Source organism: Alosa sapidissima, chromosome 5, assembly GCF_018492685.1.
Source record: "Alosa sapidissima isolate fAloSap1 chromosome 5, fAloSap1.pri, whole genome shotgun sequence".
In the NCBI taxonomy this organism is placed as follows: Eukaryota; Metazoa; Chordata; class Actinopteri; order Clupeiformes; family Clupeidae; genus Alosa; species Alosa sapidissima.
The window spans coordinates 1,569,477-1,596,099 of record NC_055961.1 but is presented as its reverse complement, the minus strand read 5'-3'; the positions used below and the strand labels follow the sequence as shown (position 1 = coordinate 1,596,099).

The following is a 26,623-nucleotide window of genomic DNA, read 5'->3' as shown; positions in this document are numbered from 1 at the left end:
TGCTCTGCATAAAGGGGGATTTTGACCCCCCCTCGTGCGATCCGGGTTCCCGGAAGTGGCTCCTGATGAAACATCTTGCTCCGCCTTAACAATCTTTGATTTCGGCCTACAGAACGTACGCGTGAAACGTAAGCGGAAACCTGCGTCATGGAACTGGCCAATCAGAGGATGGTGACGCAGTGGCGCATATATTTCACTCACAGTGACGCATGAGTTGTTGAAGAAGTACAGTTCCTACGCCATGTTTTGTTACAAGAACACGAAAGAAAAGTGTTAACGATATTTTGAAGAAATATCGTATTGGTTCAGGAAAGGGAAATACGAAGAATATGGAATGAGTGAATGGACTTTGTAGATCACTGGGTGTATTTTGCTAATACATTTAATCCTAACTTTAAATAATATATCGAATCAAAATGTCGGACGACGCAGCGAGGGAAGATGCCCGTCGAGAATACCAATCATCCCTGGAAGATTTGACTTTCAACAGTAAACCACACATCAACATGCTGACCATACTTGCTGAGGAGAATCTTCACTTCGCCAAGGATATCGTCGCAATAATTGAAGCACAAATCGTCAAGGTTTTTATGAAAATAGAATTCTTTTCAAGCCAATATGGCTTCAATGAATGGTTCGTTTGCTGGCTAACGTTAGTGGTAGCTAGCAGTGTGATTATTGAGCAGACCATGGGAACATGGCGGACACGTTCTGCTAATCGTAATGTTAGCTTGCAAGAAATGCAGGCCGCTAATTTAACGTTAGCTTATATCATAACGTTATTTTGAGTTGGCCTTGGTAACTATTGAGTACCTTTTATTCTCACTAGCATTCTAGGTTAGTTTATTTGTAACAGTTAAACTTGTTCGGTAATTCAGGAAAATACTAAAATATTGATATGGCCATTTAAACAGAAAGCTAACGTTGCTTCTATTTCAGTGGCGTTAACGTTATTGCAAGTTCTTCAGCGAGGTAGTTAACTAAACGTCAGCTAATATATATATATATATATATATATATATATATATATATATATATATATATATATATATATATATATATATATATATATCTATCTATATATATCTAGCTACCGCTAATGGTTTCGCAAAGCGAACGTTGCATCATTACATAACGCTATGCTAACCTAAATGGTGAATAGAACTAGTTGAGCATGCTACGCTAACTTATGGTTGAAACGGCGTGTCAGTTAGCCTCCGCTCCGACTAAAATAAGTTCATAGCATGTTAAAGTAACATAAGTTTAGTTGCCGCGAGCTAATGTTAACGTTTACACTACACCAGGATTAAGACAGTTCAGCTAGTTCTGATGACTAACGTTTAAATGCCACTAACTTGGCGTTAGCAGATGCTTTAGTAATGTTAGAGGCCTAAAAGGATATGGCGACATTTCAAAAACTTGGGTAACAATGACTGGCAAAACGACCAAACTGATTGTTAGGCAACATGCACGTCTGAAAGTGTCACCTTTATTCAGATAAAGCTGTAACGTATTTTGTCTTAACTATTTCAAACAAAGGTTAACCCAACTAACGTTAAATTACGTTAGCACTCCGCCGCTATTCTAAATGGGTTATGTTAGCAATTAACTAGCATTAACGTTAGTTGCTACCTAGTAACGTCTCTGGGCAGCTAACATCCCATGCTTACGTTTTCGAAAACTTCAAAAGTAAACATGTTTGTCAAATAGCTGGAAAGGTAACTCTTAGTTTGCTATACATTGATAACTTGCATTACACTCGTTAATCAGAAGCATATTCGTTACAATGCAGATATTACGAGCTGCTGTTTGGAAATGTATCAGAAATAACATCGATAAAAAGCATGCACTTGCGTTTACAAACTAAGGTAATGTTAACTTTAGCGCTAACTGGATGATGTGAGACCGGCGAGCTAATTGAATTCCCCTGTTATCAGCAGTTAAATAAATTGTATTTGAAATTGTCACTATTTCTAGATGTCGAATTTAATGTAGGAAATAGTGTCCATATGAGTTTATCCTAACCCTTGCAAGCTAGCTGGCTAACTAACGTTACACTTGTAGACAGCTTAAATTGGTTATCAGGGTAATGCCCGGTACAGACCAGCATGGCATACAGATCATGTTGCTGAGGCCAAATTTAGATCTCACAATGTAACCTAGCAAAATGCACTTTGTGAATGCAGTTTCCATTTCTGTATTCACAAGCAAATTATAGTAGTGTAAATCGACTAATCACTGTAGATTCCTCCAAGAGGCAGTGCTATTTTGGCCTTCTCAGTTTTCAGAGTCTCTTCAACTTTCACTTTATTAAAACATACAGAGTAGTTATGATATGATCAGCTGGTGAATGAATTGATCTAGGTCAGTGGTATACTGCTGTCAAATGCAGAGTTAAGTCAGCAAGTTGGCCAGGTAGACTTTTTCAATTGAACATAAAAGTAAACGGCTCACCAATGAAGAACTTGGATAGTATATGGTGTACTTCTGTGCTACACTAGATTTCATAGACCAAACTGTTATTTCAATGGCCTTTTAATTTAGTTCTTATAATTTAGTTGAACGTCAGCAGTTAATGTGTTGGTGAGCCCCTAACTGTAACAGCTCGTTATAATGCTATGTACCACAGACATATGTTTGTAGGGTAGGCTATGCAATACTGATGCCTTGTCCCATGTGATTAAAATAAGGGAATGTTTTGATTGAATGCGAGTATTCTATTTTGTTGGGGTGACTGTTTTCAACTGATGGCTTCATGTAGTTTATCTAGTACCTAGTACCTATCTAGTATCTAGTGCACCGCTACAGGATTCTGCCACCAACCTGTTTATTTTCTACTAGTATACAAATTCGGATACACTGGAGTCTTAGGCTTTTGTTTTATATGAATTAAATGTGAATAAATGGTATTTTAATGTGACAATAAAAAATATGAAATGTGATTTTTGTCTTTTTCTTTCCAAGTGTAATTTTTGTGTAAAATCAGTCACAGCTTCTTAACCAGCAATGAAACTTGTATTGACTAAAAAGTGTGGTTTAAACAAGGCACTGCCTACATTACAATCTTTAGTGCTTGGCTCTTAGTGTGAAGGTGTCGCTAACAGCAACAGTACAACAGTGTTTTATCTTGGGGTTGTTAAAAACTGTTTTTGTGTGTATGCACTGAAAACAGAATTTTCTTTTTTAAAAACTTTTTGGAGACCTTTTCCACATTTTATAATGGGTGAAGTTTTTCTTTTTTTTTTTTAAATCACCTAACAAGACTGAAGACATGGTTAGCTTTTTGCCAAACCCATGAACATGTTCTGAGACTATAGCAAAAACCTAATCCTCATTTCTGTGCTTAGGCATCTCAAAGGGTTATTAACATTGAAGCTAAGACACTTCACTGTGCTATTAAAATGTACCATTCTTAAAAAAAAAAAAAACCCTCAAAACAGGACATTTAAAACCCTCTCATGCAAACAACATTGAAATCACTCTGGAAGAAATCTTGCTGCTGAGAAAATGGACAACTTGCCCTTTTTACCCCCCTCATGGATGATGTTTTGCAGAGACGAATCTGAACACTGTCCTTTGTGGACTTGACTTTTTGGACTGTCAGACTGTCACCGCCCATCATGCGCTGGATTTTTTTGTAGCTGAGCTTTCACTTTTCTTTTTTCTTTTTCTTTTTTTTTTGTTCTGTGAAGACCTGAGTGGTTGACCTTTTGTCACTTTTTATTTATTTTTTTATTATTTTCCCCTAGTTCCACCAGCCTACACTTTTGACTTTGAAGTTAGAGTTAACCTTCCCTTTTTTTAACCCTTTGCTAATGATGTCTCTTGCAAACTGTATAGATTCTGTGCTCTAAACTTGTGTTCTTGCTCCAGGCGCCAGCAGCAGAGAAGCTCCCGGTTTTGTACTTAGTGGATTCCATAGTGAAGAACATTGGCGGGGAATACCTTGCAGTGTTTGCTAAAAACCTTGTCACTTCATTTATTTGTGTATTTGAAAAGGTATACAACCATTTTAAGCTTTTTTTTAAATGTAATTTCAAGTTGATTTGTGTTGGATTTTGTGGCTTTGGAATGATGGATTTAACACGGCAATGTAAAGTAAAGCGTACAATGCCCACTGTGGATTTTACACATTTCACTTCTGACACAATCACTGTTTGGTTGACTTGAGCATTGATGTGAAGTAAATGTTTATAGGTATGAATGGCAGGACTTGATGTTTGCACATTGGTCGCGCATTCAGAGCACTCAGAGGAGATGTTTATTATGGTCCACACTGAGTTTTATTTTCTTTTCGTTTTGTTTTAGGTGGAAGAGAACACTAGAAAAAGCCTCTTCAAGTTGCGCTCAACATGGGATGATATTTTCCCAGCAACAAAACTGTACACATTAGATGTGAAGGTCAATTCAATAGATCCCGCTTGGCCCATTAAGCCTCTGCAAAACCCGAGCATTCATGTAAACCCAAAGTTTCTTAAACAGGTAAGAACAGAATGCATATACATCCTCAGTCATCACGCTTCTCATTTATAACGTCACACTGAATTGGGTTATTAAAAAGTGACGGGTCTTTCTTTGCTCAGAGTGAGGAAGCTACTCCGACTCCGACTCCTCCTCCGAAGGCCGTTACGCCACAGCCCCCGCCATCAGCCACCGAGAAAAAAATCAATGAGGAGCAGGCCATTAGGCAGCAGCTGCTGGCCAAGCAGAAGGAGCTGCTTGAACTCCAGCAGAGGAAGATAGAGCTTGAGCTTGAGCAGGCCAAAGTACAACTGGTGAGTTGAGTAAACATGACATTTCTTCTGCAGGGCTAGTGTTGTGAAATCATCCATAAAAACCTGGTGTTCACCAGAGAGATTGAACAGGTGACTACATTTTGGAGTGTCAGAATTCCAAATAGTGTTCGGTAGGGTTGTTATCAGCAGATTTTCTATATGAACTATATGCATGTAATTCCCATATAAGCCCCTTGGATTTGACCGCATATACACACATTAAAAATGTAATGCAAATTTTGTTTTTGTTTTGGTAGTGGAAATTGTATGCTTTAAAATGCATACAACTGGTGAGCTGCAGCTGTGTCTAAACCTTGACACTACTCAGTTTAGCTTAGATGTTTTCAGTTCACTACAACAAACATTAAGATTTGAACATATGGCATTAACCATGTAAACAGCTTATTAATACACACACACACACACTTTTGAACAAAATATTATGTAAAAATGAATATGCTTATGCAAACAAGTGCAATCATCTTATAAAGCAGTCCAAAGGCTCTTTGAGTGGAGAAGGACAAGCCAGGCAGCAGTTGCTCGCAAAGCAGAAGGAATTGATTGAACTTCAGCAGAAGAGGATAGAACTTGAGCTTGAGCAGATAAAAGTGCAACTGGTGAGTGCAGCGATGGCCTTTTCATTTTCCATAAAGAGCTGTGGGAAGAGTGGGAGATTCAATAGAGCAGCTGACACAACTAATGCACTTGTGCGCTAAAGGTGCCTCCAGTCAAAGGAGGCAAAGAAATGACGGCGTCGTGGCGTCACTGTGGTGTTTTCCCTGTCTGTCAAACAAAACACTGCATCCGTATTAACACTAATGACTACTAGTGTAGTAGTGAGTCCGTGAAGATGATTAGAGTGGCAGAAGCCGTTCTGTTCTCACTGTTTTGCTTGCAGACACTGGGTTAGTCAACAGATATAGCAGTGCCACATTGCTCACCATAAAGATCAATAGAAGGCATGCAAAGCAATAAACTTAAGAGTCTCTAAATAGCGTCACTAATGTGTGCAATCAAAGCTGATCCCACATTATTGTGATTGGCGTTTCCGTTGTATTGTGCTGCTATTCAAACGGTGTCTTCACACATTGTCCTGTCAACGTTGTTCTTTGTTGCAAGAGTGTCCTGTATCTGCATGTGCATAATAATTTGGCCACTGCGCCTAACTTTGCCTGATTATGCATGCACAAGTCAACATTTTGCCTGCCCTTTGCATACTGGCAAGCAATGTTTTCAGCAACTGTTAACAATGTGCATCATTCATTTGTCAGTTGTCTGTCAATAAAGGTAAATGTTGTATTGTTAGCTCAAACTCTTAATCCTGTGTATTCAGGAGCTCCATAAGTCTAGTGAATGAATAGCTGTGTAGTATCAAGGTAATAATACCAAGCCTCAAACTTTGTGGTTTCAGCATGCTCCTGTTATAGAACATTAATAAAGTATTTAATAATTACCTACAGAGTTGTGTAAGTCCAGAGTGAGTATTCAGATCGTTCAGTGCATTCAGTTATTTTATACTCTAGTCCGTTTTGGCCATGTACACTTTTGACTTTGAAGTTAGAGTTAACCTTCCCTTTTTTTAACCCTTTGCTAATGATTTTTGACAAAATATTACAAATAATCTGTTGGTGATTTATTGTAGTCTCACAATGAAAACAATGAGGAAAAGTCCAACCTTGAAGGGAAGCACATTATGTACTATTTTGTGCAAAAGCTCAATCTCATAAAAAAATATTTTTAATACAAACGTGTCAATCACAACTAGATGTACCGCAGAGAGGTACAAAATACGACCGCCGCCCAGTCCTGCAGATTCTCTAAATAAATCACGCTTGTCAATTTGTCTCAGTCTCCTACTCCATCCCCTACTTTTGAGTATGTAAATGAGTGTGTGCATAGTGTGTGTTTTTGTTTTTGTGTATCCCGGGAATCGTTGACACACAATTACTGAAGAAAAAAGAAAGAAAAAAAATCTGGAAGAAAAAACACTGACTAAACCTATATGACTGCCGCTTCGCTGCCGGGTCATAATTATTTGCACCTCTGCTTGTAATACTTTCTTAAGCCTCCCTTTGCCCAGCTTGTAATATTCTCCTATGACGCCCCATAAAGTTGGAGAATACAAAGCAAGGGATTTAAGACCATTCGTCCGTACAAAATCTCCCCAAATTGTTCAGATTCCTAGGGTCCACACTTGTGCATTCTCCTCTTTGACTCACCCCACTGTTTTTCTATGGAGTTTAGATCAGGGGACTGAGATGGCAATGGCTGAAGCTTGATTTTGTGTTCACTAAACCATTTTTGTTTTGATCTAGACATTTTGTTTTGGTTCATTGACCTGATGAATGATCCCATCATCACCCACTTTTAGTGTCTTGGTAGAGAGACAGATTTCCTTTGAAAATGTTCAGGTTTTTCTTTGGGTTCATGATACCGTGCACCGTAATAAGGTTTCGAAGACCTTTTGGGAATAAAAACAGGCCCACAATAGCACAGCCCCTCCACCATAATTCTCATTAGACATGGGGTTCTTTTCGGTATAGTCATTCTTCAATGTACACCAAACCCACCTAAAGTGTTTCTTGCTCACTTTTCTCGAAATTTTCATTTCATCTGACAATACACCACACTTCCAGACAAAGTGACCTGTACCATTTAGTAACTCCTGCCGTTTAGATTTGTAATTAAATGACTTATACCTGGCATGCCCTCTAAATAATTTATTATCAGTGAGGTCACTTTAGAAGTTTTTTGGGTAACTCTTCAACAGTGGTTCTTAGGCAAAAAATTCCATATGTTACCATCCTCCATACTGCGTGTGGGGGCAAGATAACCATGGGTCTTTATCCAAGCATGTTTGTCACATTTCCAGTTGATCAGATGTTGAAAAATGACTAGGGTATTTAGCCTATGTGTCACTTTACTTTCATACTTTAGTCATGAACCACTCCTGAAAGTTTACAGACACACTGATTAACTTAAAGAAGTCAGGGTTCCCACGGGTCCTTGAAAGTTTGTGAATCTGAAAAAAAAATTCAAGCCCCTTGAAAGTTTTCGAAAACAGACATAAATAAATGGAGGTCCTTGAAAGTCCTTTAATTTCTTTTTTAGGAAAAAATTCCATAGAATGCCGTCTACTTATTAACATGTTTACATTATTTCGCCATCACTTCTGTCGATATCCTATGCGTATGCCTGATTTACGTTGGTTAGAACTACACGGCCAGCGTGATTTCTGTGCGTTTCCCGCATGTCGTGTTTGTTGCCCAAATATTTAATTTAACATATTGATGACTAAACCAACATGTTCATGGTAACGAGTTAAACTTTTCATAAACAAGTTTATTTCAGCTCAGTTTTATGCAAAATACAAACATGAAAAATAGAATAGGCCTACCATCTGTCATATGACCAAAAATAAAAGAAAACTGCAACAAGGTATCCTTGGTCTGTTGAGGTAACATGATTTAACCATGCCCGTGCTTGAAAATTATCGACACATTAGGTCCTTGAATTTGAGGATATTGGGCCTGGAAAGTCCTTGAAAGGTCCTTGAATTTGTCCCAAGGTGTGGGAACCCTGAGAGGAAAAAGCTTCTGTTAGATTTTTTTTATATGAGATTTTCTTGGGGTGCCAATAAATGTGGGCAACATGTTTTTGTTGTCTTTTTGAGAATTTCTGGGGGTTTTTTGTTTATTTTTTCAAATGCATTTGTTTCCCTTCAATGTTGAATTTCTCCTCATTGTTTTCAATGTAAGATCACAATAAATCGCCAAACGATTTTCTATACCTGTTTTTAGTCAACTTTACCAAAGGGTCCAATCATTCTGGAGGGTGCTGTATCTAGTTTTGTCAAGGAAAGCATGCAGAATGCAAGTTCATGTGTCACAGGCTCATTATTTGGTGTTGAAAGCAGGAACATGGTCATCCATTGTCCCCGTATGTCTGCTTCCTTGTATGATGCTCTAGGCTTTTAATCGAATGGGACCAACCACCACCCAGGCCAGTGCTGCACTCCACCCCACACCTGCGGCCACCCAACCAGGGGCGGGGGGGCCCAACTCCTGGCCTGCTCCGCAGTCTGAGAAGGCAACGATACGGGATCCGCGCTTGAACAGAGCCGGGGCATCAAATTTACATGGCAAAGAATCGGTGACGGCACACACCAAGGAGCCGGCAGTGAGTAGGAGAGAAGCCCAGGGTTTCGGCGGTCTGCCAAACGTGCCTGAGAAGAGAGGGCCTCCCCCGGTGGAGAAGCATAACAAACTAGAGAGGATGAGGATTCCTCGGAAGGAACCGCCAGCAGAAGAGAAGACGCGGCCGAGCAAAAAGGACATGGCTGCTGCCGAGGAGAGGGCCAAGTCCAAGTCGGCATCACCAGCCAGGAAAGACGTCCTCGGCAGGAGTAAAATCGACCCCGAAAACCTCAAGACCTCGGAAGGCATCAGAAGGGATCCCAGGCTGCGACGGCACGAGAAGGCGGAGCCGGAGGAGGACGCGCCGAAGGAGAGGAAGCGCAGCCTGGACAAGAAGGAGAAGGACGAGGCCAGCAAGATGGCCGAGCACCAGAGGCTGACCAACACCAGGAGTAAACTGTCCAACGGCTCACTGGCCAAGCAGGAGAAGCCGGACTTCAGGATCGGCAAGCTGGGTGGGAAGAGGTCGCGTTCCAGGTCGCGTTCCAGGTCCCCGTCGATGCCCAAGAGGAAGGAACGGCGATCGCCCAAGAGCCTGAAGGGCATGTCCGCGTCGCCGCCCAAATTCAGCAAGCTTAGACCGGGGGTGGGCAAACACATGCACTCCGAGGACCTCAGTCACCATGGCAACACCAGAGAGGACAGAACTGCTCTCAAGAACGCAGAACCAAGAAGGCCGAAACGTGCTCACGAGGAGAGGGCTGCGGAACTCAGAGACTCCTACTCTGCCAGAGAACCACCCGAGACCAAGGAGAACATCAAGAGGTGGAGAAGTGGATGGGAGGACAAACAGTAAGACACTCTACTTCCTTCTGCTGTTTATATAATAATAATAATAATAATAATGATAATGATAAAGTGGATGGGAGGACAAACAGTAGGACACTCTACTTCCTTCTGCTGTTTTATATAATAATAATAATAATGATAATGATAAAGTGGATGGGAGGACAAACAGTAGGACACTCTACTTCCTTCTGCTGTTTTAATCGCATGCTGTTTTCAGTTCCTCAGGTGTTGGCCAAGTTTGGCTTTTCCTTGCCTTCCTCTGTTGGATTTTGTGTGTGCTCTGTGTTTCCACTAGTGCCGCTTCTGCTAAATGACCTGAGACTGTTGTTTTAGAGCTATATGTTTTGTTGTTGTTTGTTTTTTAGTCCAAAACATCCAGATGAGTCTCCACCTTCCAAGCCCAGCACCCCAAGGGTGAAGCCGTGGAACCCCACTCAGAGATGCACACCGTCCCGACAGAGACAGAATCGCCTCAGCGTCGACGCCAATCTGCACATCCCTGACGTTCTTAACTCTGCAAGTAAAGCAGATCTGCTGAAAAAGGTTTGTTTTCACATCTTACACTGGCTGAATCCCAATTCTCTGTCTCACCCCTTCATCTTACCCCCTAGCCCTTGTCCCTCGAAACCGAGTGGCAAGACAGGGGTGAAAATATTCCCCTTGGAAATGAGAAAGCACTAGCCAGACATAAGGGAGAGCTGGAGTAATTACACAATCGCTGCCTGTAGTAGATGCCAGGAGTCGGCAGCAGCAGGTTATGCAGCACTCATATCAGAAGAGCGGTAAAAAGCAGCAGCAGCAGGTTATGCAGCACTCATATCAGAAGAGCGGTAAAAAGCAGCAGCAGCAGGTTATGCAGCACTCATATCAGAAGAGCGGTAAAAAGCAGCAGGTTATACAGCGTTCATAGCAGCAGCAGGTTATGCAGCATTCATATCAGAAGAGCGTTATGCAGCATTCATATCAGAAGAGCGGTAAAAAGCAGCAGCAGCAGGTTATGCAGCATTCATATCAGAAGAGCGTTATGCAGCATTCATATCAGAAGAGCGGTAAAAAGCAGCAGGTTATGCAGCGTTCATATCAGAAGAGCGTTATGCAGCATTCATATCAGAAGAGCGTTATGCAGCATTCATATCAGAAGAGCGGTAAAAAGCAGCAGGTTATGCAGCGTTCATATCAGAAGAGCGTTATGCAGCATTCATATCAGAAGAGCGTTATGCAGCATTCATATCAGAAGAGCGGTAAAAAGCAGCAGCAGCAGGTTATGCAGCATTCATATCAGAAGAGCGGTAAAAAGGGTCACCGAATTTTGCTGGACTTAAGTTATATTTCAGACATGGTATGCTGACAATTCGCCGGGTATCAGACATGGAAATATATAAAATGCGTGACTTTTGTGTAAGTAATGATGTGCTGTTAACATTGAAACTGATCACTTCTCATTTTTGTCCGATCTTCTGATTCCAGGCAAGCAAGAGACACGCTGAAGGGGAAATCACTAGTGAAGAGTTCCTCAACGTGGCCCACCAGATCAGACAGCTCTTCCAGTATCAAGAGGAAAAACAGAGAACTAGTTCTTGGGATTCAAGTGATGATGGACAGTTGCCCTCCAAAGACAGAAAAGACATGAACACACACCCCCCGATGGGTAATCTATCTGCAGAGCAGTTATACCTTGAGCACAAATCTAAACTAGTAAGAACGCGAGTGCAGCGACAAGGTAAGGGTACAAAGCACCTTAGCTAGTGTTGACATGTTTGATAGTTGTTCTGTATTGTTTAAGTTACACTGGAATGCGTTTGTTTAATTTAAATTAGAGGTGCTTTTATTAGATTGATAGTAGACATTTGTTGAGTGAATGAAGTGAATGTGGAGTGAGCAAGATAGAGAGAATCTGCACATTATTTGTTGCTTCATCTTTAGAGGTGTATGTGAACTTTAGTTTGTTTAAAGGATGAACTGTAACTGCATTATCTATAATATCTACTTGGTTTCCATTCTTCTCTAGCTGAGAGAAATCGCCAACAAGCAGGGAATGAAAGAACGACGTCTGCTCTAGAAGAAGACCCAGAACCACTTAGGCGCTCGATCGATGACCCTCTGGAATTGTTCTCCAGACACGAGGGGCCAAGGAAAAGTGACCGGTCCAACTCTGGCCGCGTGGCCAGGAGCTCGCCGAGCCCCGGGCAGCTGGAGGAGTATCCTCGGCGCTCGCCAGCGGCGCCTTACTGCCGCTCGCCTCCGTTGCCCCTGGAGATGCAGGAGGACCCGGCCGGCGAGCTGAGCCCCATCCCGCGCTTCGAGAGCCCCAACAGCGTCCACTCCGACGAGGGCGTGGAGGCGGAACCACCCCTGGTTCCACCCAGACCTGTGAGGAACGTGCCCGTGGGGCGCATGCCCAGCGAGCCCGCCGGGTCGGTGCTACTGCACCTCCCGGACGACGGCAGCGCGCAGCCCAGCATGCCCCGGCGCGACAGCCCGAGCGTCCCGCCGAGGTTCGACGGCCACAAAGCGCCGCAGGCGTCTTACGATGGGCCGCCGGGGCCCATGGGGAAGCCGCGGTCAGAAGGGCCGCACCCCAGGCCGCTCCCGCCGAGCGCCTACGAGGGGAACCCCGGCGCCAAGAGGTACGACGGCCCAGTAAACCCGCGCCTCGATGGCCACGGCAGATACGAGCCCAACTACGGCCCGCGTTTCGATGGACCGCCGCAGCACGAGAAACGGTTTGAGGGGGCGGGCAGATATGACGGCCACATGCCTCACCGGCCAATGAGGTTCGACGGCCCTCACCCTCAGCAGGGCTTCGGGCGGTTTGAGCGACCCGGGGGTCACAACCGGTTCGAGGGCCCCGCGTCGGGCCCCGGGCCCAGCCGCTTCGACAGCCCCATGCAGCCCAGCCGCTTTGAGGGCCCGCCGCGGTTCAGCGGCCCCCATCTGCAGCAGCAGCAGGGCCCCGGGAGGTTCGAGGCCCCCATGGGCTTCCCTCACGGCAACGCGGGCTACGAGGGGCCGCCCAGTCAGCCCGGCCCCATGCGCTTCGACGGCCCCGGCGGCAACCAGCCTTCTGGAATGTGCTTTGAGAATCCCACCGGCCCGCCTGGACCAATCAGGTTCGAGGGACAACCCCAGGGGATGCCCAGACACGAGTGCCCACCGCCACCAGGACCCCCCAGGTACTTCGCCCCCCAGAACCAGATGAGGCCGCAGGGCCAGCCCGTGTTCAACGTGCCGCAGGGCCCTGGCCCTATGGCCCCACAGCCCGCCAACTTCAACATGACCAGCCGCTTCCCCGAGCCCTTCGGTGGGAACGCACAGCCCTTCCTCGGACCGCAGAACGTTCCTCAAGGACCAAACTTCAACGTGCCGCAAGTCCCCACCTCCACAGGGTTCCCCAACTCCTTCAGACCCGTGGGCCCGTACCAGGGACCTCCCGTTGGGAACCCGCAGCAGCCTGTAAGTCTGCCTGCTGCCAGAGCACTAATACTAGCTTGGCTCTTAGACTTAGATACCATACACACACATCTAAATATTACAAAGTACTTCATGACTTTGACACAGTTTATTGAGATAAATAATAAAACATAGTATTTTGTTTGTTTTTGATTAATTTAAAGCCATATCAGCAACTAAGGCTGTTTAATGGCCTGAACAAGGGATGCTATGGTAGAAGATATGGGGCATCAGTACTGAACTATGGGACCTTGCTATAAAAAACATCAACCACAGAATTTTAACTATAAAATCGTCGTCTTTTGGTTTTCAGAGCAGGGCGAAAGAATAAAATATACTACTAAGTTTTAAAAACAGAATTTCCCCAAACTTGTGCCTCAATATGTGTGTTATTGTGCACATGTCATGTTCCTTATTGCATACTGCAACTTCTGATCCTTCAGATGAGCCTGTTGTCCAACCTCAGCCAGCCATTCATGCCACAGAACACAGTGTCTTTCAGTCAACCAAGTAAGTACCATGGGCATACTCTTTTTTTACTGTTGAAGTGTGTGTGTGTGGGGGGGTTTGGTGTGTTTTTGCTCTGGACCAGATCAGTTGATCACACACAGCTTGTTTTCTCAGTGCATCACTAACAAATGAATGTGAACAGAAGTGTTGATCTGCGTTTGTGTCCCTCAGACGCTCCGTTTGGGCAGCCAGACAACCACCTCGGCCAGATGGACGTCAACGAACTGCTGGCCAAACTCCTCTCCAACGGCATCATTAAGCCCGCCACCACAGACGCATCTCAGACTGGTGAGTGTCTCGGCCATGTTGATCTACCTTGTAGAGGGAGTGGTAGAAGAGAGGGGGGGGGAGTGGTAGATAGATGTGCCACTGGTTATTCTCTAGTAGCTTTTTCTTGGGTAATGAAGGCTGCTCTCACTGGGTGATCTTTAGTGTGAAAGCCACCACTTTGCTTCACTCTGGGCTGCTTTGCTTTACAGAGTCTACTGCAGCACCTTCATCCCCAGGAGTGGTGGAGGAAGAGGAGGAAGAGGAGCAGGTTGACGACGACCTCCCAGACCTGACCAGCTTCTCACTGGACGACATGAAGCAGTGCGTACTATTCCATTACATCACTGTACTATTCCATCACATCACTGATATTCAGACAGAAAACTGTTGATGTGTTGGCGTTATTCCCACGGACCTCATGTTTGTACTTCAGTTTATCTGCCTGTATTTGTCTTTCTGTCAGAGCAATTATGCAAAACTTAAAAAAAAAAAAGAAAAAACACACATATGAGGCGTTAAGGGGACCTTTGAAGAAGCTGTTACATTTGGAGGGCATCTGTTTCACTGAGAACAGGGGCCAGTTGGCCTTGGTGGACGTCTGGTCTCTAGTCGTTTCATTGTAGCATGTTTGAGAAATCTAAACACGATCTCGCACACCTGTTGCGTTGCTAAGGCGATCACACACACACGTTGCGTTGCTACTGTCTGGTGCTTTTGCTGCTGAAGACTAAACACTCCTGTGTGTGTGGCAGGAGGTACGATAGTGTGGTGACCAAGCTGTACACGGGCATCCAGTGCTACTCGTGCGGCATGCGCTTCACCTCCTCACAGACGGACATCTATGCCGACCACCTGGACTGGCACTACAGGCAGAACCGCTCCGAGAAGGACATCAGCAAGAAGGTCACACACAGGAGATGGTACTACAGCATGACGGTACGTACGCGCACACACACACACACACACACACACACACACAGCCTCACGGTACGTACACATATGCATGCACACACGCACAGGAGATGGTACTACAGCATGACGGTACGTCCACCAGTCAGTTATCCAGCGTTATCACACACATTTCAAACGAGCGTCAGTGCACATGGTGCGTGTGCAGGTCTGGAACTGTGAATGAGTGACCTGGAAAAGTGGACATTTGGAGAAAAGTCTCTAAGATTGGCTGGTAATAATACATGCAAAAAAATTGACTGTGCAAAAATTCACACATTTCTTAGAAAACTACAAAGATTAGATGTCCTAATGGCAGAAGCTGTGGGTTAGTTGAACTGGGGTGTTGAGCAAGAGAGGGATTGAGGGCGGGGCCAGTGCTCTACAGAACTGCTTGTTCTGTCGTTCTGGTGCGGGCGCGTGTTTGAGTGGAAGCAAGTAGTAACATGAAGCTGTTTTCTCTCTCTCCCTGTGCTGCCAGGACTGGATTGAGTTTGAGGAGATTGCGGACCTGGAGGAACGGGCCAAGAGCCAGTTCTTTGAGAAGGTGTACGAGGAGGTGGTGCAGAAGACTCAGGAGGCTGCGAAGGAGAAGGAGTTCCAGAGTGTCAAAGCCGCGGCCGACGTGGTCGATGAGGTAAGGGCTGTTCGCATGAAGGCACACGATTCTTAATTTGTATTATTACTGTTAGGCACCTGTACTGCCGAAGCAGTCTATACACAGAGGGCAATAAATATATTGAACATACCTATCAACTTGCATGTTTTGTTCCATTACATTCAAAACTGTATGGTATGGTTCAGGATGGATGTTTTTGTATGTGTGCAAAATGATTGTCTTTTCATGAATCTCTCTTTCTCTGTGTGTGTGTCTGTCTCTGTGTGTGTGTCTGTCTTTGTGTGTGTGTCTGTCTCTGTGTGTGTGTCTGTCTCTGTGTGTGTGTCTGTCTCTGTGTGTGTGTCTGTCTCTGTGTGTGTGTCTGTCTGTGTGTGTGCGTGTGTCTGTGTGCGCGCGTGTGTGTGTGTGTGTGTTTATGTGTGTGTGTGTGTGTGTGTGTCCAAGACTTGTGAGATCTGCCAGGAGCAGTTTGAGACGTACTGGGAGGAGGATGAGGAGGAGTGGCACCTCAAAGACGCAATCAGAGTTGATGACAAGGTGGGTATGCAGGGCGGTGTGTGTGTGTGTGTGTGTGTGCGTGCCTGTGTGTGTGTGTGTGTGTGCGTGCCTGTGTGTGTCTGTGTGCGTGCGTGCCTGTGTATGTGTGCGTGCCTGTGTATGTGTGTGCGCGTGTGTGTGTGCATGCTCTGCACACACTAGCTTGCAAAGCAGCCAATTGCAAACCGGTCTGTGTACTGATGAAATATTTTCTCAGAGAACATGGTGGTAATAAAGAGGCCAATTATCTTTCTCTTCCCACAGACATATCATCCATCATGTTACGACGACTACAAAAACGTAAGCACACACACCAGACCAAACCTCTCTTAAAAATGGTTGAGCTTGGGTTATGTCTTAATATGAATATTCTTTTGAAATGTAGTTTACTAATAAGCATGATTGTGTGTCAGTCATCTACCACAGCAGAAAATGATGCATCAGTCATGAAATAAAAAGCAAATGTTATTGATGTGAAGGGCCATTGCTGTAATGCATGTGTGTTATTGATGTTAATGGATGGAAATGCATATCGCTGTCCTCTTTTCCTGCAGACATCTTCGTTCGGGGAGTGTACTCCTTCCCCCAATAAAGTGCTAACAGAGAATCCCTTAAATGCTTTGGTTAAGCAAGAGGAGGCTGATGAGCCGTGCCGGTTCAGCAGTATTAAGCAGGAGCCCGAGGCCTTGGGCTCCGACGCTCAGGTGGCCGAGGAGAATGACGTAAAGGTGAAGTTGGAAGAGTGCTGCTTCCCCCCTCTCTGAGTGGTTGCTTATTTATCGGAGTGAAAGACGAGAGAGAGAGAGAGCCTATTTCTGTACTTGACAAGTCCTGAGGCAGCGTGCCCCAGTAATGCATACTCTAAATACATTTTTGTATTTGAAATTGCCTGCAACATTCAGGTGTTTTTTGCTGTGTGAATGCTTATCTGAGAAAAATTAAGGCGTACTTTGGAGAATTGTGTACATTTAATTTATAAATAAAGATATTTTTGTTATTTTTGTGTATTATTGATAAATGGGAAGACAAGAATTCTTGTTGACTAGATCAAAGGGTGTTTTCTCCTGAAAGTGTACACGTAATTCTTTAAAACCAATGGCTAGACGTGGCAAATATTTTTGACTACTAATCTATTAATGTTCTGGAGAAAATGCAATGGATAATTTATTGATTAAATGGTTGGGGGCAAACAGAGTTTTACATGACCTTTGATTTGTAAATAAAATTCATCTCATGACATGTGGGTCTACATGTCTCAAGCCTGGTTTCGTCACTTTTTTGTTGAATTAAAAAAGAAAAGATGAGAAAATAATTTTTTATGACTGGGCAGATCTTTTTAGGTTTTTATTTTGGGAAGATTGCTTTTTGTTGCAGAGTATTCAATAAATTCAGTTTGAAAATGGTACGTGTTTGAAAAGTGTTTTGTGTGCGTAATTGATCGTCATTGAAATTATATTAACTTCTTCTTTGCAGAATTTAAATAAAAAATAATTAAACTTGAAATTCTTGTCCTGTCTCATCTATGTGTTTGTGTTGTGTCAAATACTTTTTTGTCCACTGGTGGTTGTTTTGGCGCTGTTTTGAGTTTGCCATTGAAAACGGATAATGTAGGCCTATCTGCAAACAATGTATTGTAAAGTATTCTAAAAGTTTATCAATTAATTGTTAATAGGCTTAACTTCTATTCGAGTCATATTTCTGGGATAATTATTTCTATCTTTTATTCACTCGTCCAAATGTTCATACAAAGACGGGAGAGTTCACACAGTTCTCACCAGGGCCCAGCTCAAAAGAAATCTGATTGGATTTCAGCTATCGGATTGGATCAAACCTTGAAAATGGGTTGTTCAAAGTGAAATAAGGACCCTGAAATCAGATTGGATCACATAATCTAATCTTGTTTTTGATCTGGATAACACCTTCACTTTTTGTTGTTCAAAACTTTTGAATTGAATTGGGATAAATTTGATCCAAAAATTAAGATTACCCTGATCCCAACAGAAGGGTGGATTTCAGGCACAACATGTTACAGTAATAGGAGTCGAAGTATGATTGTATTTATTTATTTGTCGTTGATAAGATGAGGGGTCTGATAATGGAAAGGGGTGTTTGTATCGTTTTATTGTGGTGTTTTCAATCTCTCTAGATAAAGCTACCTCAGGCCAGCTGTTGTTCTTCACATAGCCACTAGGCTAGATTGTGATATAGTTCCATTTAGAAACACCGGTAATCCGGATTTCGTAATCCTGAAGGTTGTATCTGGATCAGGTGGATCCAATCCTCAATTGCTTTGAAAAACAGGCATAAAAGAAACATGGATTATCTGATCCTGGATTGTAAAACATGGGATTTCCAAATTTGATCATTCTGATCCAGGTTAACTGTGAGTGAAAGTTAGAATGGTGGTCATTTCAGATGTTTTTTCCAGCATTCATGAAACTCATAGTTTGAGAACAGCTAACAATTGTATTAGAATGCATGATTACAGTAAATATGATTAAATATAGATCTTGCCTGTGCCTGTTGAGGTGTCCACGACCATGGCAACCTTGACAGGGACAACAACAAGGCGGACATTGTGCGGACCCCAACTAAGGTAGACTGCTGTTGTTCACAGCACTAAGCTATTTGGGGACCACTGTGTTAAGGTTTCTGTTGTCAGCAGGCTACAATAAGCTTTTCATTACAAAAGCACATAATCTGGTTCTTCAAGTTCAATTACAAAAATGTATAGAATTTAAAAAACCTCTAAAACTGGACTGAAGTGTTATAGTTGGGCCTGTAACATATATTGGGGACCACTGTGTTAAGGTTTCTGTTGTCAGCAGGCTACAATAAGCTTTTCATTACAAAAGCACATAATCTGGTTCTTCAAGTTCAATTACAAAAATGTATAGAATTTAAAAAACCTCTAAAACTGGACTGAAGTGTTATAGTTGGGCCTGTAACATATGTAGACCACTAGAGGGAGCCATTTGTCCAGTGTGCTAATCATTTGCCATATTTCAGTTAGCCTAATAGCTAGTTTGCATTGCATTGAAAGATGATCTTATGGAAAGTACCCCATGCCAGTCTTGTATGGTGAAGGGTATGTGATGATGTGGGGTTATTTTAATCCCAAAGGCCAAGGGAACTTGATCAGGATGCATAGTATCCTGGATCCATGAAATAACTGGCCTTAAAAGTCTGCCTGCCTCAATGCCGTCTATGGGGTATAGTATCAGGGGCTCATAGGGGTGTGTATACTTATGCCCCCTGTATTTTAAGGAAGAGCATTTATTTATTTACGATACATTATACACACCATCCTACACCAAGGACGGGTACACACACACTTTACACACCATCCTACACCAAGGACTGGTCTGTCTGTGACACGCGTGCGCTTACACGATTACACTCACACTACATGCTCAGTTCTACAAAAGATAAACCCGTTAGGGCATAGATACCTGTACAAAATGCTAAAGATAATCTACCCATTAGGGCATAGATACCTGTACAAAATGCTAAAGATAATCTACCCATTAGGGTATAGATACCTGTACAAAATGCTAAAGTTAATCTACCCATTAGGGTATAGATACAGGTACAAAATGTAATAAAGCCCCCCTCCCAGTTTACAAACCGAGCCAAATGGTCCACAGAGGATGCAATCTGCTCTGCCCTCCTCCCAGCCCTTACCCACCTGGACACAAGAGACCAGCGGCGCAGGAGGTGCGGGGGACGTGGGGGACATGTCCCCCGCAGTGCTGAAGAGACGGCGTGGGGGACGTGTCCCCCGCAGTGCTGAAGAGACGGCACGGGGGACGTGGGGGACATGTCCCCCACAGAGCTGAAGAGACGGCACGGGGGACGTGGGGGATACAGTATGTCCCCCGCAGTGCTGAAGAGACGGCCGTCATCCCCCTCACTTTTGATAAGGAAAGAAAGCCTTATAGGTAGCCTACGCTAAATAAATAATAACATATAGGATTTGCGCTAACTATGTAAAACTCCCCATTAACAGCATCACATCACTAACCACAGTGGCTGGGGTCTTTTGCAAAGCACAGCATCTTTATTTGAGGTAAGCTGGTAGGCTATTCGAGGCAGGCTTTTTACATTTCTAACCTGCATTTAGACATGCGTTTCGTTTGGAGCGGCATTCCGGTAGGCTATCAAAAGCATAACATTTTGGACTGTTTTTGTTATATTGCTAAATGCTGAGACTGATGGGCACTGAAATCTGGGAGATATTTGATGGTTCACTGTTATGTTTCATGCAGTTGAAAAAGTGTTGGGATTGTGACACTGAAGTGAAACAAGTGCCGCTGATTATTGCGAGACAAGGCAGCCATTCATTGAATAGGGGTTTTGCTGTAGCCTAATAGAAACCTTGCGTAGCCAAGTAGCCTAAATTGAGTTATTGTTTAATTATGCATGATTTAGTACTTTTTATTAAATTCGTAGGCTGGAATGCCTTGAGTCGCGCAACAATTGTGTTTAAATGTAGTAGGCTTCAGCCTGGCAATTACCTTGAAAGGGGCAGCAAGAGAGTGAGCTTGAGAACGTGTGTTGGAGACCCATGGTAGGAAAACGACTTTTCTTTGCCAACCGTAGGCTATTAATCCAACCAACAATATAATAAAATATTAAGAAGAGGTGTTATTTCATTGACTTAAATCGAAACAATGTCTTCTAGTGCTGGTGGACTGATGGCAATTGTTGGTATAGGCAATTGTTACCCCGTCTTGTATATGGGAACCTGCCTTTATTTGTCCGGCTATAAATAGAATCAATCCCGGGCATAATTTGAGGATTTATGGTAGCCTATAGTCTCCTGCTCAACATGACATTAGCTGTTATGTTTATTGATAACAAACTCAACTAGCCTACTGATCAACTCGTTTTCACTACTAGCCTAACTATAAAATACAAGTCTATACCCAACGTTTTTGTTCTAAGACATTTATTTCAAACATAATTTCAAGACACAAATTGGATATGTCAGTTACCTTGGTGCATACATCCCAGAGAGCAGGCTACCACAGCCCAGAGTGATGGGCCTATAGCGTTCTTACGCGTTCAGTGTGGGGTATAAACAAGCTGAGAATTTAGCGGTGTCACGTCTGCCTGTCACAGACGTGGGGAGCTCTTTGAAGTTTGGGATAATGTGGTACAGTTACTAGAGTAACAGTATTTTTTTAAATTTTATTTTATAATGCTTTGTTTAAATGCTGTTGGAACAAATAGAAGTAGGCTAGTCAACTTTCTGTTGCAATTTTCTGTGTGTTCTGGACAGGTAACTTGTTAAGCCAACATGTTCTAACGTTGCATAAATATTAACTGCAAACACAAAGTGGAGAATTGATTTGGTTTATACCAGACAATTTAGGCATAGGTCTAACTAGGCTATTTGATCATGTAGTCTATGTTTGGATCATAGGCATGAGTATTCTACCATTGGCCCAAATAATGTGAAATAAATCTAAAATAAATAAATAAAAGTAGAATTTTACATAGCAAGAAGCTGGTCTGAGGGCCGATCTGGCGTTGTGCTCATCTCACAGTTTTATCAAAAAATATTTTGAAAACAATCAATGGTATTATCTTAATATTCTGGCAAGTTTATGGTCAAAAGTGGGCCAGAGGTGGCAATCCGATATCTTGAAATCTGATCTCACTATGGGTTTGTGTTCACAATTTGGTCCCCCTCACTTTCAAAATATCTCCTGCGCCCCTGCAAAAGACTCATATGTGAGATTGCTGTTCATAGACTTCAGTTCAGCATTCAACACCATAATCCCACAACAACTTATCTGCAAACTAGACCAGCTGGGGCCCAACACCTCACTATGCAACTGGCTGCTGGACTCACAGTATCACACTGAGCACAGGGGCCCCCCATGGCTGTGTGCTCAGTCCCCTGCTCTTCACCCTGTTGACACACGACTGCATACCAACCTAGAGCACCAATCACACGGTGAAGTTTGCGGACGACACAACTCTGGTGGGTCTCATCACCAACAACAATGAGACACACTACAGGAAGGAGGACTGAGACAGACAAGATATACAGTCAATTCCTGGCAAGAGGCTACAGCAAAGACACACTGGATCAGGCCCTTCATAAGGTAAATATGGCCCAGAATGACACCCAAGCCAATGAAAGAAGGAAAAAGGACCATTCTGTGATCTGCTGTACCACCTACACACCTCTAACCAACCAAATAGAAAAGATAATTAAGAAGCATTGGGATGTCCTCAACACAGATCAAGCATGTGCTACCCTGTTTAGAGATCCACCACTCTTTGCACACTCCAGGGCTAGAAATGTATGTGACATCTTGGTGCATGCTGATACGTTTGATCGTTCTAAGACACCATGGGAACGACTGGACGATGCAAAGGGTTTTTTCCCCTGCCGGAATTGCACATCGTGCACCACTACAGGTATAAAGAAAATCAATAAATTCAAATGCTCAAAGTCAGGTAAAGAATATACAATCAACAAATTCATAACTTGCAGCTCTGTGAATGTAATTTACTACTAATTGTATTTACTAACTTGTCCTTGTGGACTACAATACATTGGCAAGACCAACAGGCAACTGAGAATCCGAATCAACGAACACAGGAGTGCCATCCACAGACAGGACATTAGATCATCAGTGGCCAGACACTTCTCCATGGCTGAGCACAAGATGAGTGACTTGGAGGTAGTGGGAATTGAACGTCTATCACCGCAGAAGCCTATCACCCAGCCGCAGAAGCCTATAACCCAGCCGCAGAAGTCTATCACCCAGCCGCAGAAGCCTATCACCGCAGAAGCCGCAGAAGCCTATCACCCAGCCGCAGAAGCCGTGACGTGGAAAGCAAACTTCGACAATGTGAAGCACGCTGGATTTTTTACATGGGCACATTGTCTCCTGGAGGACTCAACGAAGACTTTGACCTGACTTGTTTTTTATAAACATGGACATTTGAGTGTGACTAATATTAATGTCTCTCCTGCAATGTGCACTTATAAGGTGATGCAGTGAGTGTTGATAATGTTTTGCTTCTGGAATGGATGATTGAAAATGTAGTTAGTCTCTGGTGCATGTTAATTGATTGCTAATTGAGTGTTTGGTCAAGTATACTGTGATTGGTCCATTTGAATCCTAATGATGTCATGTCCTTTATATGCTGTGAACTCTGATTGCTGGGAATTTGCACTGAGGATGGGGTCACCCGAAACGTTTGCACTTGCACTTTAGTTTATAGTGCGGCAGGTTAAGTCCATATTCCAGGACAATCGTTCACTTTGTGATACAAGCACCAAAATTGGCATGAATAATCACTAGAACCTACTTTTTGAGGAAAGCACACTTAAAGGAACTTTAAAGGAACTATATGTAAGATTGTGGCCAAAACTGGTACTGCAATCACTTTCAAATTACTGTAGAGTGGGGTATCCCCTCCCTGACTCGAGGTTGCCAACCCGGATGCCGAAACACTACTGACTTTGTGATTAGTAGATAGGTAGAGGGTGGTGCATCAGGCAAAAACACAACATGACATGATAAAACACAACATCAACATCAGTTGAGGGCTGCAACTTCACTTTTTAAATGAGAATATCCTGGCCGGACTACTGTTGTCAGTGAAATAAATATTTGAAATTAACATGATTTCTTAATGTCAAGTGACATATCAGGGCCATTTTATGATTAATTGAAATACATTTCTTACATACGGTTCCTTTAATGGCTGGGCGTATTTACATGATCTAGACATCAATTTGTATGTTTTTTAACATGGCAAAATAAATGGTGCAAAGAGAGAAATCTATTTCAAGGCTAGTTTCCAAGATGGCGGCCAGAAATAGTTGGACTGCACTCGAAAATCGTTTATCAAAGCTCACTCTCGAATATCGTTGATCCTCTTTCTCACTCGAATATCATTTATTCTCTCTCGAATATCGATCAAGGCCATACTTCTTGTTGGGATCATACTTAAGTTGGGAAGACTGGTGTGAGAAAAGGCAGATGAAGAGTCCACAGTTTCAGTTCAGTTTCTGGGAGCTTGTGATGTCAATGCAATTGGTGATGTTCTCTTTGATCAGGTCTTTCAGAAAAGCAAACTTCACTTTGTATTGTCAATCATTGTCTGCACTCATCCCCTTCTTCATTGCAAACAATAATGTCAACTATGCTAGATGGCTTTCCATACACCTTAGAGACCTGGTCTCTTAACAAACACATCCTCAGTTGGCCAATGAATTTCAGCAAGGGAACTTTGTGGTCCACAAGACCCACAGAGTTTTCCTGATTGGCTTTTGATCAAGCCCATGAACAGGCCAATGCAATTGTCAAAGGTGATGGTGGTGCCATTAGAATAACTGAGAACCCATCAGCCCTAACGTGTGTCTGACAAAACCAAAGTACCACCTAACTGGAAAAGCTTCCTGTGAGACAATGACAACAAGACTGAACGTTTTGGGTTTCTAGCTTACCTAATTGTGACTTGGTGTCCAGACAATGTGGTGATTGTGACCAAAGAAGAAAATGTTGTTTGCATAAACCTGACAGCCTGGAAGGCTTAAGTCCTTGCAACCATGAAGAGGCTGACACTAGAATCTTTCTGCATGCCCTTCATGCAGTTGCGTGTAACCTGCATTGTGTTGAACCTGTGCGATTCAAGCCCTGCACACGCCCGGACTCGAACCCGCGAACAGCAGCACCTTGGATTGGGAGTCGAGCATGCTGACAATTGAGCCAATAGCCCAGGCTACTAGCTTGCATGCCAGCAGCACTCTTGAGGCGTCAGGAAGTGAGGTTTACCAACGTTCCACACACACAGCTAAGCTACATGCGCAACAGAAGAAATCTGTGTTGATTGAGGCCTGTGACACGGATATTCTTGCTATTGCACTCAGTGTTTTTGGGACTCAATGGGATGCAGGCTTAAAGGAGCTGTGGATTGAATTTGGTCATGGTAAGTCTGTCAGATGGCATGCTTTTTGTCCATGCCCTCACTGGTTGTGATGTGTTAGCCTTTTGTGGTAGAGGGAAGTGGACTGCCTGGCAATCCTGAGAAGTGTGCCCTGAAGTGTCTAATGTCTTTGAGAAGCTCAGTCAATACCCACCAGTAATGGATGATGTGGATCTTAGCACACTTGAAGTTTGTCATAGCAATGTACAACAAGAACAGCACTGCTGATGGAGTTGATGAAACAAGACTTGACCTGTTTGCACAGAAGCAGAGGTCCTATGATGCCATTCCACCAACAAGGGCATCTCTTGCTAAGCATGTGAAGTGTGCAACCTATCAAGCTGTCTGTATCTGGGGCCAGGCAAGTATATATCAAATGAATATGTCCTGGGTTGGAGGAAAGAAGGTGACATTTGGCAAGTGGTGTGGATGACACTCACACCAATTGCTGAGAGCTGTCAACAATTGACTAAATGTGTCAAGACTGAATGTCTGGGAAGATGTAAATGCTACAGCATTAGTCTTGAGTGTACTCCTTTGTGTGCCTGCAAATGCAATGATCACATTCATTTGTAATGCAGACATTCTGATATGGCTAGCTACAGAGCAGAGGTGTCACTAGATGTTACTGGGGCCCTGTCTCTTTCCCACACATTTCCTGTTAGTCTTTGTTGTTCTATTGAGGTAATACATGGTACACACACACACAAAAAAAAAAAATATATATATATATATAAACAAACACATGCATTTATGCATTTACTTAGTCCCCCTGCCCCCTCTGAAGTTCAGTTTAAACTCGTGATCATTTCCCGATCAAGCCCTGTCTCTCTTTCCTGCTAATTTCTTGTCAATCTGCACTATTATATTGAAATTATATTAAACTGAAAAAAGAACATGCACATGCCCCTGCCGAAGTAACCGAACCAACATATGTTTTATTAACAAAAAAACAATTTAATTATGCTAAAATTAGTACTAAAATGTGCTATTTTTCCCATTAATTGCGTCTATCTTCACAATTCAACACATTCTTTGACATTTTATCGTGGAATTGGAAAGTCTAGACCCTTTTACCTATATTTAAATATCAAGATCATCAAAATGTGATTATCCAATCCCAATCCAAGTCAAAAACCAAGTATAATAGGCGTGTTCGACTTCAACTGAGTCTGACTTGGTCTGGCTTTCTACGTAAACGTGATCTTCAGAGGCTAGCCGGGAGCAGCTACAACAGAGGGCAGCTCATCCTGGACAGACAGCTACAGTCTGCCTGACGTGACCACACACACACGCCACACACACACACGTCACACACACACGCAGTCTTCAGAGGGAGGAGCTACAACAGAGGGCAGCTCATCCCGGACAGACAGCTACAGTCTGCCTGACGTGACTCGCGGTAGACATCGCGGAATGTTGTTTGCAATAAACACAGCAGAACTTTCATTCTTACTCATTAAAATGAGCATGATGACTGACGAAATAAATTCTTATGATGTAGTTTAAATAAACGTTTTCAGTAGGCTAGCCTACCATTGTTGCAGAAATCACATATTAGAAGGTATCCC

The 26,623-nt window shown here is 43.2% G+C and overlaps 1 protein-coding gene across 5 annotated transcripts; it reads left to right on the top strand.

The window, feature by feature from the left end:
- Positions 1–191: 191 nt before the first annotated feature.
- pcf11 (PCF11 cleavage and polyadenylation factor subunit) lies at positions 192–17,496 on the top strand. Of its 5 annotated transcripts, none has more exons than XM_042093823.1 (17): positions 195–584; positions 3,874–3,999; positions 4,309–4,482; positions 4,584–4,775; positions 5,270–5,392; positions 8,745–9,763; positions 10,126–10,303; positions 11,228–11,480; positions 11,769–13,213; positions 13,654–13,720; positions 13,892–14,008; positions 14,200–14,311; positions 14,743–14,926; positions 15,420–15,575; positions 16,002–16,094; positions 16,359–16,394; positions 16,649–17,496. In XM_042093823.1, exons 1-17 carry the CDS (start codon positions 417–419, stop codon positions 16,856–16,858), a joined length of 4,653 nt encoding a protein of 1,550 aa, XP_041949757.1. In that variant the 5' UTR covers positions 195–416; the 3' UTR covers positions 16,859–17,496. The 5 variants fall into 5 exon arrangements, with proteins under 5 accessions (XP_041949761.1, XP_041949757.1, XP_041949758.1 ...); XM_042093824.1 differs by having other exon boundaries at positions 5,267–5,392; positions 11,228–11,408; XM_042093822.1 differs by having other exon boundaries at positions 5,267–5,392.
- Positions 17,497–26,623: the final 9,127 nt, after the last annotated feature.

What these genes read in the sequence shown, in the direction of transcription:
- pcf11 (XM_042093822.1), top strand. Translation starts at nt 417, where the DNA reads ATGTCGGACGACGCAGCGAGGGAAGATGCCCGTCGAGAATACCAATCA. An exon ending in ACCCAAAGTTTCTTAAACAG is followed by an intron (nt 4,483 to 4,583) that starts GTAAGAACAGAA and finishes TTCTTTGCTCAG; the next exon opens with AGTGAGGAAGCTACTCCGAC. An exon ending in AACGCGAGTGCAGCGACAAG is followed by an intron (nt 11,481 to 11,768) that starts GTAAGGGTACAA and finishes ATTCTTCTCTAG; the next exon opens with CTGAGAGAAATCGCCAACAA.